Below are 13,091 nucleotides of genomic sequence, written 5' to 3' on the forward strand. Positions count from 1 at the left end.
CCATCGTCAGTGTAGCCTTCAGTTTGACAGCTGTGGCAGACAAGTGTTTTCTTCTGTGAGGTTCTGGGTCAGTGTCCAGTGTTGAGAGGAACATCAGAGCTATACAATAACGAGTTATACATGTCTCACCCATCCATCCCTTTAACCTCATGACACTGACACTGAACATACTGACGGAGGAATGAAATGAAACAGGTTAAAGTGTTTGAACTTGGATTTTGTCCAAATGGACCATATCAAAACTTAACAAAAACTGAGCTGGAATGACCTCTGTGTGTTTTCTCAGGTATAACTTTTTATCAGCCATTCATTATAAAATTGATTTGTGTGTGTGTGTGTGTGTGTGTGTGTGTGTGTTATACCCTGGTGAGATCAACATTTACTTTCAGACAAATCCAGCTCTGTTTACATCTTGACACTCACACCTATGGTCAATTTAGAGTGTCCAAATTCTCCTAATTCCCAAATGTGCAGTTTGGTGAAGGGAATGGTGTGCTTTTACTTTTGTAACCATTTCGAGCAACTATGGCGATAAAAATTGCAAAAACTGTGAATAATTTCCACATACACATGAATGGGATCACAAGACTTGGGACTTACTTTTTTGGACATTTTCAGATTTTATAATGCAGGCGTTATTTCGTCCAAATTTCTTCCAAAATTTGAAAAGTAATGGACTTTTTTGTCTAATTTTGGACGACATACTATACTGTGACTTTTTTGATCGATTTTGGACAATATACTAAACTATGACTTTTTTGAGTGATTTTGGACAACATACTATACTATGACTTTTTTTTCTCATTTTGGACCACATTCTATACTATGACTTTTTTGACTGATTTTGGATGACATACTCTATTATGACTTTTTGGTCTCATTTTGCACGACATACTATACTATGACTTTTTGGTCTCATTTTGGACGACATACTATACTATGTCTTTTTGGTCTCATTTTGGACGACAAACTATACTAAGACTTTTTTGTCTCATTTTGCACAACATACTATACTATGACTTTTTTCTCATTTTGGACGATATACTATACTATGTCTTTTTGTCTCATTTTGGACGACACACTATACTATGACTTTTTGGTCTCATTTTGGACGACATACTATACTATGTCTTTTTGGTCTCATTTTGGACGACACACTATACTATGACTTTTTGGTCTCATTTTGGACGACATACTATACTATGTCTTTTTGGTCTCATTTTGGACGACACACTATACTATGACTTTTTGGTCTCATTTTGGACGACATACTATACTATGACTTGTTTGACTGATTTTGGACAACATACTATACTATGACTTTTTTGTCTCATTTTGCACAACATACTATACTATGACTTTTTTTCTCATTTTGGACGACATACTATACTATGACTTTAATGTCTCCTTTTGCACAACATACTATACTATGACTTTTTTTCACATTTTGGACGACATACTATACTATGTCTTTTTGGTCTCATTTTGGACGACATACTATACTATGTCTTTTTGGTCTCATTTTGGACGATATACTATACTATGACTTTTTTGACTGATTTTGGACAACATACTATACTATGACTTTTTGGTCTCATTTTGGACGACATACTATACTATGTCTTTTTGGTCTCATTTTGGACGACAAACTATACTAAGACTTTTTTGTCTCATTTTGAACAACATACTATACTATGACTTTTTTTCTCATTTTGGACGACATACTATACTATGTCTTTTTGGTCTCATTTTGGACGACATACTATACTATGTCTTTTTGGTCTAATTTTGGACGACACACTATACTATGACTTTTTGGTCTCATTTTGGACGATATACTATACTATGACTTTTTTGACTGATTTTGGACAACATACTATACTATGTCTTTTTGGTGTCATTTTGGACGACATACTATACTATGTCTTTTTGGTCTCATTTTGGACGACAAACTATACCAAGACTTTTTTGTCTCATTTTGCACAACATACTATACTATGACTTTTTTTTCCTCATTTTGGACGACATACTATACTATGTCTTTTTGGTCTCATTTTGGACGACACACTATACTATGACTTTTTGGTCTCATTTTGGACGACACACTATACTATGACCTTTTGGTCTCATTTTGGACGACATACTATACTATGTCTTTTTGGTCTCATTTTGGACGACACACTATACTATGACTTTTTGGTCTCATTTTGGACGATATACTATACTATGACTTTTTTGACTGATTTTGGACAACATACTATACTATGACTTTTTGGTCTCATTTTGGACGACATACTATACTATGTCTTTTTGGTCTCATTTTGAACGACAAACTATACTAAGACTTTTTTGTCTCATTTTGAACAACATACTATACTATGACTTTTTTTCTCATTTTGGACGACATACTATACTATGTCTTTTTGGTCTCATTTTGGACGACATACTATACTATGTCTTTTTGGTCTAATTTTGGACGACACACTATACTATGACTTTTTGGTCTCATTTTGGACGATATACTATACTATGACTTTTTTGACTGATTTTGGACAACATACTATACTATGTCTTTTTGGTGTCATTTTGGACGACATACTATACTATGTCTTTTTGGTCTCATTTTGGACGACAAACTATACCAAGACTTTTTTGTCTCATTTTGCACAACATACTATACTATGACTTTTTTTTCCTCATTTTGGACGACATACTATACTATGTCTTTTTGGTCTCATTTTGGACGACACACTATACTATGACTTTTTGGTCTCATTTTGGACGACACACTATACTATGACCTTTTGGTCTCATTTTGGACGACATACTATACTATGTCTTTTTGGTCTCATTTTGGACGACACACTATACTATGACTTTTTGGTCTCATTTTGGACGATATACTATACTATGACTTTTTTGACTGATTTTGGACAACATACTATACTATGACTTTTTTGTCTCATTTTGCACAACATACTATACTATGACTTTTTTTCTCATTTTGGACGACATACTATACTATGACTTTTTTGTCTCCTTTTGCACAACATACTATACTATGACTTTTTTTCACATTTTGGACGACATACTATACTATGTCTTTTTGGTCTCATTTTGGACGATATACTATACTATGACTTTTTTGTCTCATTTTGGACGACATATTATACTATGACTTTTTGTCTCACTTTGGACGACATATTATACTATGACTTTTTGTCTCACTTTGGACGACATACTATACTATGACTTTTTTGTCTCATTTTGGACGACATACTATACTATGACTTTTTTGACTGATTTTGTACGAGATACTATACTATGACTTTTTTGTCTCATTTTGTACGACATACTATATTATGACTTTTTTGTCTCACTTTGGACGACATACTATACTATGACTTTTTTGACTGATTTTGTACAATACTATACTATGACTTTTTTGACTGATTTTGGACGACATACTATACGATGAATTTTTTGACTGATTTTGGACAACATACTATAGTATGTCTTTTTTGATCGATTTTGGGCGACAAAAATTTTATAGTTGAGTATGTTGTCCAAAATGAGACAAAAATGTCATAGTTTAGTATGTCGTTCAAAATTTGATCAAAATGTTGTAGTTTAGTATGTCGTTCAACATTTGATCAAAATGTCATAGTTTTGTATGTCGTTCAAAATTTGATCAAAATGTTGTAGGTTAGTATGAAGTCCAAAATGTTACAAAAATTTCATAGCTGGATGACTAATTTTAATTAAACAGTGCATTTGTATGTAAAAGTTAATGTTAAAAAAAGTGTGAAGAACATATTCACATTATCAAATCTGGCCCGTGTTAAAAAAGTTTGGACACCCCCACTCTAAAAGCCTCATGTTTTAAAGGTTTAATCCACCCAAAACTGACAGCAAGAAGCTGGAATTTTCTAATTTCTGCTCAGATTGTTTGAGAGTGAAGTTAGACACTTCAGTTTCTCTGCGCTTCATCATCAGAAAAAAAGAGTGAACTGGAGTTTTATATTTCATAAAGCTCTGTGAGATATACGAAGTAAAATGACGAGAAATCCCTCAGTTTTAACACAAAGTCACATATTCTGTAAAGTGTCTATGTCACAAAAATGATTTTCATTGTTGTGTGTATGTTTTAATCAGAAGCCTGACAAGGAGACAGTAGTCCAACATATGCCACTGTGTCTGAACCTGTAATCTAAAGTTAATGTAAGTATAAGTGTCTGCTCTTAATCATGGTTCAGCCTGCATTGTTGTTTGTGTGTTGAGCTCACAGCAGCCATCTGCTGTCCCGTCACGTCCTCTCAGGCTGCCAGTCAGACACAGAATTAATCAGGCCAATTAGTCTCGTGCTTAGATGTAGGTGAGCGGTGTGACGCTGTCCTGGAGCAGCTGAAGCCAGTGTTTGTGTCCTGTTTGAAGGAATAAAATGTATACAGTATATTTTTAAACATTTGTTTGTCAGAGCAAGATCATTTTCTGTGATAATAACAAAACTAATGTTCCAGGACAATAATAAGAAGAGTTACAAACTATGGAAGCCCACAAAAATATCTCACATACTGTACTGGCAGCTAAAATGTTTACATTTTGATTCACTGGACTGAGAAGACTCTCTGGATCTGTATGGAACTTTACCAGCTGATAACTATGACCATCTTCAAAGCAAGAAATCATTTACCTCCTAATAAAATAAAGACGTTGTTTCAGAAAGACAAGGGGGATATCATTTAAGAGGGAAACTAAACTAAAAAATGCAATGTGCCAGGACAACTTTAAAAAGTATGTGTGATTCAATCTCGGGGGTTAAATTACGGAACAGTCTAACATTTAATTCAAGCAGAGTAAAAACATAAATCAGTTTAAAAGAATAGATCCATTTTAAATAAATATAAGGATGATGAACAGCAGTTGAATCCGGGACGGTGATGGAAATGGTCGTGTTTAAAGTCAGACATGTTCTTGTGTTGTTCTGAGAACATTGTATACAATACTGTAAATGTGTAAATATTAAGTGATGGGATAAAGTAGTGTATAAATTGAGTTGTGTGTAATAGGAATGGGGTACAGGTACATATAAGTTTATACTTCTGTCTACTCCTTTTCAAATGTAATGTAAATGTATTGTCATGGTAATTGTTGCACATGGGTTTGATATAAAAACTCTAAACATCTATATCTATATCTATATCTATCTTACAAAATAATGACAAGATGTCGCTGATACACATATACATCTGAACTTGGAGTGGGATGAGATGGGAGCGAACCATGTTAAATTAATTTGCCACCAAATCCGTAATCTGGATCAGATCCTGAAGCTTAGTCTGATCCTGCATACAAATACTCCATTTTCATTCAAATCCAGTGAGCTTTGAAATAGATGTGATTTCTTTTTACAGTTTTGACAATTAGAAGAGATGGAGATTTCTTGAAAATAGCATGAACATATCAGTGGCGTAAAACATATCGGGTTGATCACCAACTCATCACAAACAGATTCTGATTGATCCGTCAAAAAAGAGAGGAAAGACTTCCTGTATACAGGAAGATACTAACAGAAGGACCGACTTACAGATGAACCCACACCAATGGAAACATAGCGTAGAGATGGTTGAGTTGACAGGAAAAGAGGTGTGGTCTTCCCAGGAAATAACAACAACAAGGAGGAAAGGGATGAGAGGAGGAGAGAGGAGAGGAGTAAATGAGGGAGGGACATAAGGAGATGAATAAATCTCTCTCACTCTAATCACTCACAACAACTTCACGCACTCACCTGCACTCACAGCGACTCTAAGGTAAGGAGATAAACAGTGTATTTAATATTGTTTATACTGTGTTAAGTGTTGTCATAACACGTTTTAAGCAGAAGGCCAGTGAAGAGCCAGTGTTACCATTTACAGGCAAAGACAAGGAAACTAGAGCTGACACAATTACTCGGTTAATCGATTATAAAATGAATCGTTAACTATTTTTGATTAATCAGTGTGAAGATTTTTTCATGATCAAAACAAGATTTCTGAGTATTTCAGCTTCTTAAATGTGAATATTATCTAGGTTTCTTTGCTCCATATAACAAAGAAATCATTAAAAACGGAATCATTTTGGTTTGAGGACAAAACAAGACATTTTGAGATCATCATCATTTCCTGGTTTGACAAACACTGATGGACATTTGTTAACGTTTTTTTGACATTTTACGGACAAACGATTACTCAACAGATTCATCGATTATGAAAAGAATGTAGTGAAGTTTTATTCTTCCTTTTATCTAGAGTTATGTTTTCTGGTTGGTCAGAGAGGGAGCACTGACTCATGAACTAAAAATGTATAATAGATATTATTGTCCATACAAGAACAGTGCTAAGAAGAAAGGACTGTTTAAAAATCGTTTGCTTTGACATCACACGTCACACACATCACGCTTTTCTTCTCCATTCTGTGTTTTGACAAAATGTCCCAACAATGTTGATAATGATAATTGTCAACAAATGCAAAGTGCTTCATTTCATCCACTATGTGTTTCAATGACAGGTCGCACTGCTGTCATCAGTTTTTAATGTGGAAATAATCACACAACTTAAATACCCACATTGACCATATGGTGCAGAGATGGTGAACGAGCCCAGTGTCCGTGGATTATAAAGAAGCTCACTTATCTCTGACTAAGGTCACAGGTACAAGTGTTTGTAATTAGGTTAATTAACAGTGGAGATTGGGTGTGAGACGATTCTTGTCCTCCACCATCTGTCTCTCCTCGCTAAACCCCGTAAATCACAAAAAGGGCTGCAAGGGCATAAGTTGTTCCACCTTTAGACACTATTACAGTTTGACAAAGGTGCGTTACAAGCACTTAGTTTCTACATGTAATTAGATGTTTAAAATGATTCTGCAGCGGTATATTCTTTGTTGGTATTTCAATAAAGGCAGAGAATTCCTTTCTTAACACAAGTATAGGTTTTGTGTATGTGTATTTCTTCTCTCTCTGTTTTATTATTTATAAAGTATAGTAAATCATGCATGACCTATCAACACAAACATACATACACAACGTAGAGGCTACTCAGTGCAGGCAGCAGGTGGCCGGTGAGCTTTAGTGGCCACATCACGTGTGTGCCATTTCAAAATGCCGACCCTGTATAATGAAGGACATGATGCAGTTTCAGAGAGGTCAGCTCCCCTTTTATGATATAGACACGTGATACCTTCATATTTGCACTGTTTCAGTGTTATCAGCCAGCTCACTGGGCTATGAAATCCTGAATCAAGCATCAAAGTACACTCAAGAACTACTAGGGCTACTGGGAAGTCAAAGCCATCTCAGCAAGAGAGGAGCAGAAATCTCGCTGGCTGCTCCAGTCAGGAAGTCACGTCTCTCACTCGGGCTAATCCTTGTCTGAGCAGGCTCTGCTTGTTCTGGCACACGCCTGTGCCATGTAAGTATACAGGTCAGACAGTGAGGGCAAAAACTTCACACCGCTGACAACTCAAGACCTTTATAGTCTGGTCCAAAACGTGTTGTCGTCGTGTCGTCGTACAGCAGCAAAAAGAGACATGACATAGACCTGACCTGAGTGTAATGGAAATATCTTATACCACAAAACACCACAAAGCATTCAGTCTCAGGTGCTGCTGGTTTAACAGAAATCTAAAGCACATTATTGGACACTTGCTCTTATTATAGCGCCCACTCGCTGTGACTGACCTTTATCTGAGAGCTGATGTTTTGTCTTTCAGGTTTAGTTCACTCTCCAGAGACAGAGAGAAACACACAACGTGACATCGAGAGGAAAAACAATTCTCTCATCGAAAAACAGATCAAAGAATTTGATTTATTCTTCACAGATGAGAGGATACTTTGTTGTCTTGATCCATGATGTCTCCTTCACAACAGCAAAGAAATCGGGACAGTCTTTACTTTGACTGGCATCCCACACTGTGAAGTGAAGCCGAGCTCCTCAGTGTTTCTGGCTGAACTGTGGATGGAGATGATGAGGAACTCTCAGTTTCTACACCTTGCTCCCATTGTGTCTTCTCTACTTTCACTTCTCCTCTGCCAAGCATCTGCCACTTCAGGGTCAGACTATGAATACGGAGCTCACCCACGCTTTGTCTGCACCCCCATTCCTGTGGATACAGACCCTTCCTGCTTCCCCACAGCAGGTCCAGGCGCAGGAGCGCCGGGGCCCAGCGGACCAGGCCATCAAAGTGCACCTCCTGCTGGGTGGTGGGGGGCGAGCGAGGAGGCCAAAGCCACCATCCTCCACCTCAGGGAGAGCCTTGTGCGACAGAAAGAGACCATCCTGGACCAGAGGGAGACCATTAGAGAGCTGACAGCCAAGCTGTCTCTGTGTGAGGGCTTCAGCCACGGTGTGACGCCTCACGACGACCACCACGGCACTGCCTCATTCTCCCATCATGCAGGGGTGGCCAGTCCTCACCCGCACACTGACCACGGGCACCATAGCAACCAGCAAGGTCACCATGGCAACAGCAACTTCATACCAGACTCACCGCACAACCCCTCTGTAGGGGGGCAACGATTGGACAGAGGCCACAACAGCAACAACAACCAGGGGAAGGATAAACATGTGACACCGGGGGACATCACATCATCAACGGAGCAGATGGAGAGGATGCTGCAGGCACTCAAGGACAGGCTGGACAACCTACAGGTGAGGAAACTTTTTTTCAACTTTTTACCTGCAACATAACATCAACACAGGTACAGGAACTTAAGCAAGGCAATGTGCATTTCAGAGAGAGCGAGTCAAAGAAAGGAAATCAAACTAGGAGAGCACATTAGTGCTGACGTCAGTGGGTTATTAGTCAGATAAACAAATCCCTAAGTAGTATGCCTGCTAAGTATTTTAGACAAAGGTACAATTAATTACATAATCACCCAAAGCCAATCACTACATTAGTTAGAGTTAGAAAAGGACGTCACTCGTGTAAGAGACTCTTCTATGAGGGGTTCTGGAAGAACTTTGGGTGATCTACATCTCTTTTTTCCCCTCTTTTGTTACCTGATGTAGGGATTCATGATCACAGACAGATGCCAGAAGCTTCAGTGTGTGTGTGTGTGTGTGTTGGAGGGGTGGCACGGGTCTAAGATCAGCAGTAATTATCATGATCTCCGTTGACAGACTGGTAATCAGGGCATGCAGCAGGATAAAGCCTGGATTACCTGAGAGGAAAACAAGCAGAGGCAGATACAGAGATACAGAGTGTGAGAGGGACTCAAAAGTATATTGTCCAACATAGTTAGAGGCTGTAAACAGCAGGCACACAGGTGCAAAATACATGCTCTACAGAGACAAATTCTCCGATCCATGATTCTCCCACAAAGCAGCTCTGATGCCTTCGTTCTGTGTGTTGTAAGTGGGAGTCACAGCACATAAGTGACTTAAGTGACTTAAGTGATACGATGATAAAGGCCTCACCCCACTTCTTCTCTCTAATCTCTCTCAGCAGAAGAGTAACACATCCACCACCTACTCCAGCTCGCTGAAGGAGCTGCTGCAGAGGAAGATCAGCGCCCTGGAGGAGCGGCTGCACCATCACCATCACGACGACCACAGCGGTCACAGCGACAATGAAGACCATCACGGCGGTGACGATCACCACGCCGACGGACACTTGAGTGACCACCACGATGATGACCACGACGACAGACATCACGGTGGCCACGACGACGGCAGGAACCACAGCGATCACCATGATGACGACCACAGTGACGACCATCATGATGCAGACGGTAGTCATGACGACCATGATGACCACGATGATGATGATGACGACCATCACAGTAATGAAGCAGACAATCACAGTCACTTTCCACACACGGGTTACAGAGCACAAGGGCCCCGACCTGGTTTCCACTCCAAACTGGAGAATGTGCTCAACCAGCTGCACCTCACAGGTACACAACGACGTCTAAACACATAAACACAACGCAAGGTCCAGTGTGTAAGAATACGTGACCTCTAATGTTGAGGCTGCAAATTGTATCAAAAAAGGACTCACCCCTCTCTTTCCAAAGGAGACTACGGTGGCCTTCATGTACCAGAAATGATGTCATTCCTTCCTTTGACTACTTTGTCCATTTGGGCACAAGATGTAAAGTAAGGCTCTTGCCTGGAGTATACAGTATATACTGTATGTATATATATATATATATAAATATATATATATATGTATATACATATATATATATATGTATATACATATATATATATATATACATATATACATATGTATATAAAACAAAGCATTTTCAATTTAAATTTCTGCCTATAAACCCATAAACTCCTAAATGTTACACACTGGACCTTTAATGTATGTACTGTATTAAGCAGCTGAAGAAGAAGAAGAAAGGACTTGCCAAAAATGGTGTAAAATAAATCTGAATATTTTCATTAGTTTGACATTGCAGTAAGTGATGTGTTTCCTTGAAAACAGGCCCCAGCAAGAAAAATCCTGATGCTTTCCAGCTCAGTTTCCCCATGAGAACTAACTACATGTACGGGCGGGTGAAGAGGCCTCTGCTGCAGGAAATCTTCGCCCTGACTCTGTGTCTCTGGATGAAGACGGGCGTGGGACACAGCATGGGGACGCCCTTTTCTTACTCCGCCCCTGGACAGTCCAATGAGCTGGTGCTCATTGAGTGGGGGGACAATCCTTTAGAGCTGCTGATTGATGACAAGGTGAGAGAAAAGGAACACGAAATTAACACTGAGAAATCCTCAAACGAGGGAGTAAAGTGTTTCTCTATACTTTTCACATATTTTCACTTAGCAATTTGAATAACAATATTTAAATATCCCCCAAAATGTTTCTTTATATCTTTATAATTTGCAACTTATTGTTGCTCACTTTGTTGTGTTCATTGTTTGAAAGCAGGGTTTAAAAACTGACAGATTTTGTGAAATATAACTTGTGGACAAAAGTGTTAATTCATAAAAGAAATAGATAAAATAAAAGAGAGAAAGAACTCAAAGAGCACAGACCTCTGAGGTTTATTATGCATGATTGTTTTGAAAGCAATACTGACTGTGTTAGCAGAGTTATTGAAGAAAATCTCACAATAAAAGCATTGTTTAAAAAAAAAAAGTCCTTAATCTGCTTCTGGATGACCAAAATCTAATAATTTCTTCTTTGGGCCATAACAATACATCGCTAGACAACTCTTAAAACATATGTTCCTAACTTTTTTTAAATGATATTGCTCACAAACTCACAAACACTAGCAAAAAACATGAGCTTTTAGAGCGAGGGAATGAATATGATTAACAAACTGCATGCCTGTAGTAAATATACATTATTCAAGGACACGCTTTTATAAATGTCTCACCTCGTCCTCCCACATGTAGGCGGTGACATTGCCCCTGTCTGTGAGTGATGGGAAGTGGCACCATGTGTGTGTGACCTGGTCAACACGGGATGGACATTGGGAGGCCTACCAGGACGGCGTGCAGAGAGGATCAGGGAGTAATCTGTCTCCCTGGCGCCCAATCAAACCTGGAGGGATCTTCATCCTGGGACAGGAACAGGTAACGACAGGAAGCCATTTCTGTTTTTGTTCTTTCAAGATGCAGAAAAAAAATATATAATATAATACAGTAAAGAAGATACATAGTGTTTTTGTCTGTGAGCGATTTTTCTTCGACAATGAAAACAGACTCTGTCAAGCAATACTATCAGACCGGACTGAGGGAGTGTTTGTGTGTAAACAGCAGCTGATCTACCAGGTTTTGTTAAGGACACTTCTTTGTGTTTTTATTCAAATTCCAGACTCCTCTGTCTAGATATCTCAAGAGTCGTATGGAACAGATAGACTTAATCTGCATTTCAGAAACCATTCAAGCTGGACATCAATTCTGTCTTATTCTATGTGCCAAAACAACCATACAGGCTTAGAAAGGTTTGTTCATTTGTGTCTCTTTTCTCAGGACACTCTTGGGGGCCGTTTTGATGCCACTCAGTCATTTGTGGGCGAGATGGCCGACCTGCACATGTGGTCACATGTCCTGAGTGCCGAGGACATCTACAGCCTGGCCTCCTGCAGCAGTTACCTCAGAGGAGACGTCATCGCATGGTCTGACACGGAGGTGGAGCTTCACGGGGGCGTCGCCAGATTCCCGTTTGACCCATGTCACTGAAAGGCCCACGAAGAATCAGCGTGGAGTTATCCTGGAACATGAGGACAGTGCAAAAATAAAAATAACAGTCTCTTTGAACATCAGTCCTTTTGACAGGATGATCATTCAGAGGTGCTGACTCCTTCACTCTTTGAATCATTGCCTTCCGTTTAACTTAAACAGTGACTTTTTGATTATTGAAATAATCAAATGCAGACTTAAATCTGTGTTGACAGATGTGGTGTTGAGACTTGGTGATCTTTGATCTTAGTTACTGCTGGTGTTTAAGACATATTTGTATGTGGCATATTGTCATACTGTTGATAAGACTAAACACAGTGGGATCTCTGTTAATGTTAATGTTAGCAGACATGAGGTTATTTCTGTTGTGACGTGACACACTACCTTGTTTAGTTTGATACTGATAGAAAATGTGATGAGAAATCATTCTTTATACTCTGGGTTCTCTTTTTTGAAGAGTTTCCATGAAAGGTACAGCTAATTTACCAAAGAAACTGTAGGATTAGTCAATGTCATGAAGTTACTTTGATCTTCAGTGTATCAGAGATAGACTGTCTGATGTTTTCTTTTAAAAGAAATAATAAAAAAAGTCAGTGAGGCAAATTTAGTGTTCTTAGACACTTTTGTATGTTCTACAGTGCAGGTGTGCTCACTGAACAAACCTGACATTTATCATTTTATTTTGCATAAATGTGACTTTAATGTTGTGAATGACATACAGTATGTGGTGAAATAAGGTTCTTGTGATGTGGCTTTTTATTTTCTGAGATGATTTGGCCTTTTCTGTATATTTGCTACTCAACTGTATATAAAACACTGAATGTAAGCCAAGTTACAACTTTGATGTGCTTTTTTTCACAGTTTAGACAATTGAACAATAATAATAAGTGTGAAATATACATCTTTGTTCTTCATTCT

The 13,091-nt window shown here is 38.5% G+C and overlaps 1 protein-coding gene across 2 annotated transcripts; it reads left to right on the forward strand.

The window, feature by feature from the left end:
• Positions 1–5,731: 5,731 nt before the first annotated feature.
• si:dkey-283b15.2 (neuronal pentraxin-1) lies at positions 5,732–13,087 on the forward strand. Of its 2 annotated transcripts, none has more exons than XM_058647534.1 (6): positions 5,732–5,810; positions 7,750–8,687; positions 9,484–9,934; positions 10,474–10,718; positions 11,385–11,564; positions 11,964–13,087. In XM_058647534.1, the coding sequence occupies exons 2-6, from the start codon at positions 7,995–7,997 to the stop codon at positions 12,171–12,173; spliced, it is 1,779 nt and encodes a 592-aa protein (XP_058503517.1). In that variant the 5' UTR covers positions 5,732–5,810; positions 7,750–7,994; the 3' UTR covers positions 12,174–13,087. The 2 variants fall into 2 exon arrangements, with proteins under 2 accessions (XP_058503517.1, XP_058503518.1); XM_058647535.1 differs by having other exon boundaries at positions 9,487–9,934.
• Positions 13,088–13,091: the final 4 nt, after the last annotated feature.

The sequence above is a fragment of the Solea solea genome, chromosome 13 (genome assembly GCF_958295425.1).
Source record: "Solea solea chromosome 13, fSolSol10.1, whole genome shotgun sequence".
NCBI lineage: Eukaryota > Metazoa > Chordata > Actinopteri > Pleuronectiformes > Soleidae > Solea > Solea solea.

Excerpts from the sequence above, each read along its gene's own strand:
- si:dkey-283b15.2 (XM_058647534.1), top strand. The coding sequence starts at position 7,995 with ATGGAGATGATGAGGAACTCTCAGTTTCTACACCTTGCTCCCATTGTG. Across the intron at positions 8,688-9,483 it reads ACAGGCTGGACAACCTACAG|CAGAAGAGTAACACATCCAC; the intron begins GTGAGGAAACTT and ends AATCTCTCTCAG. Across the intron at positions 10,719-11,384 it reads AGCTGCTGATTGATGACAAG|GCGGTGACATTGCCCCTGTC; the intron begins GTGAGAGAAAAG and ends TCCCACATGTAG.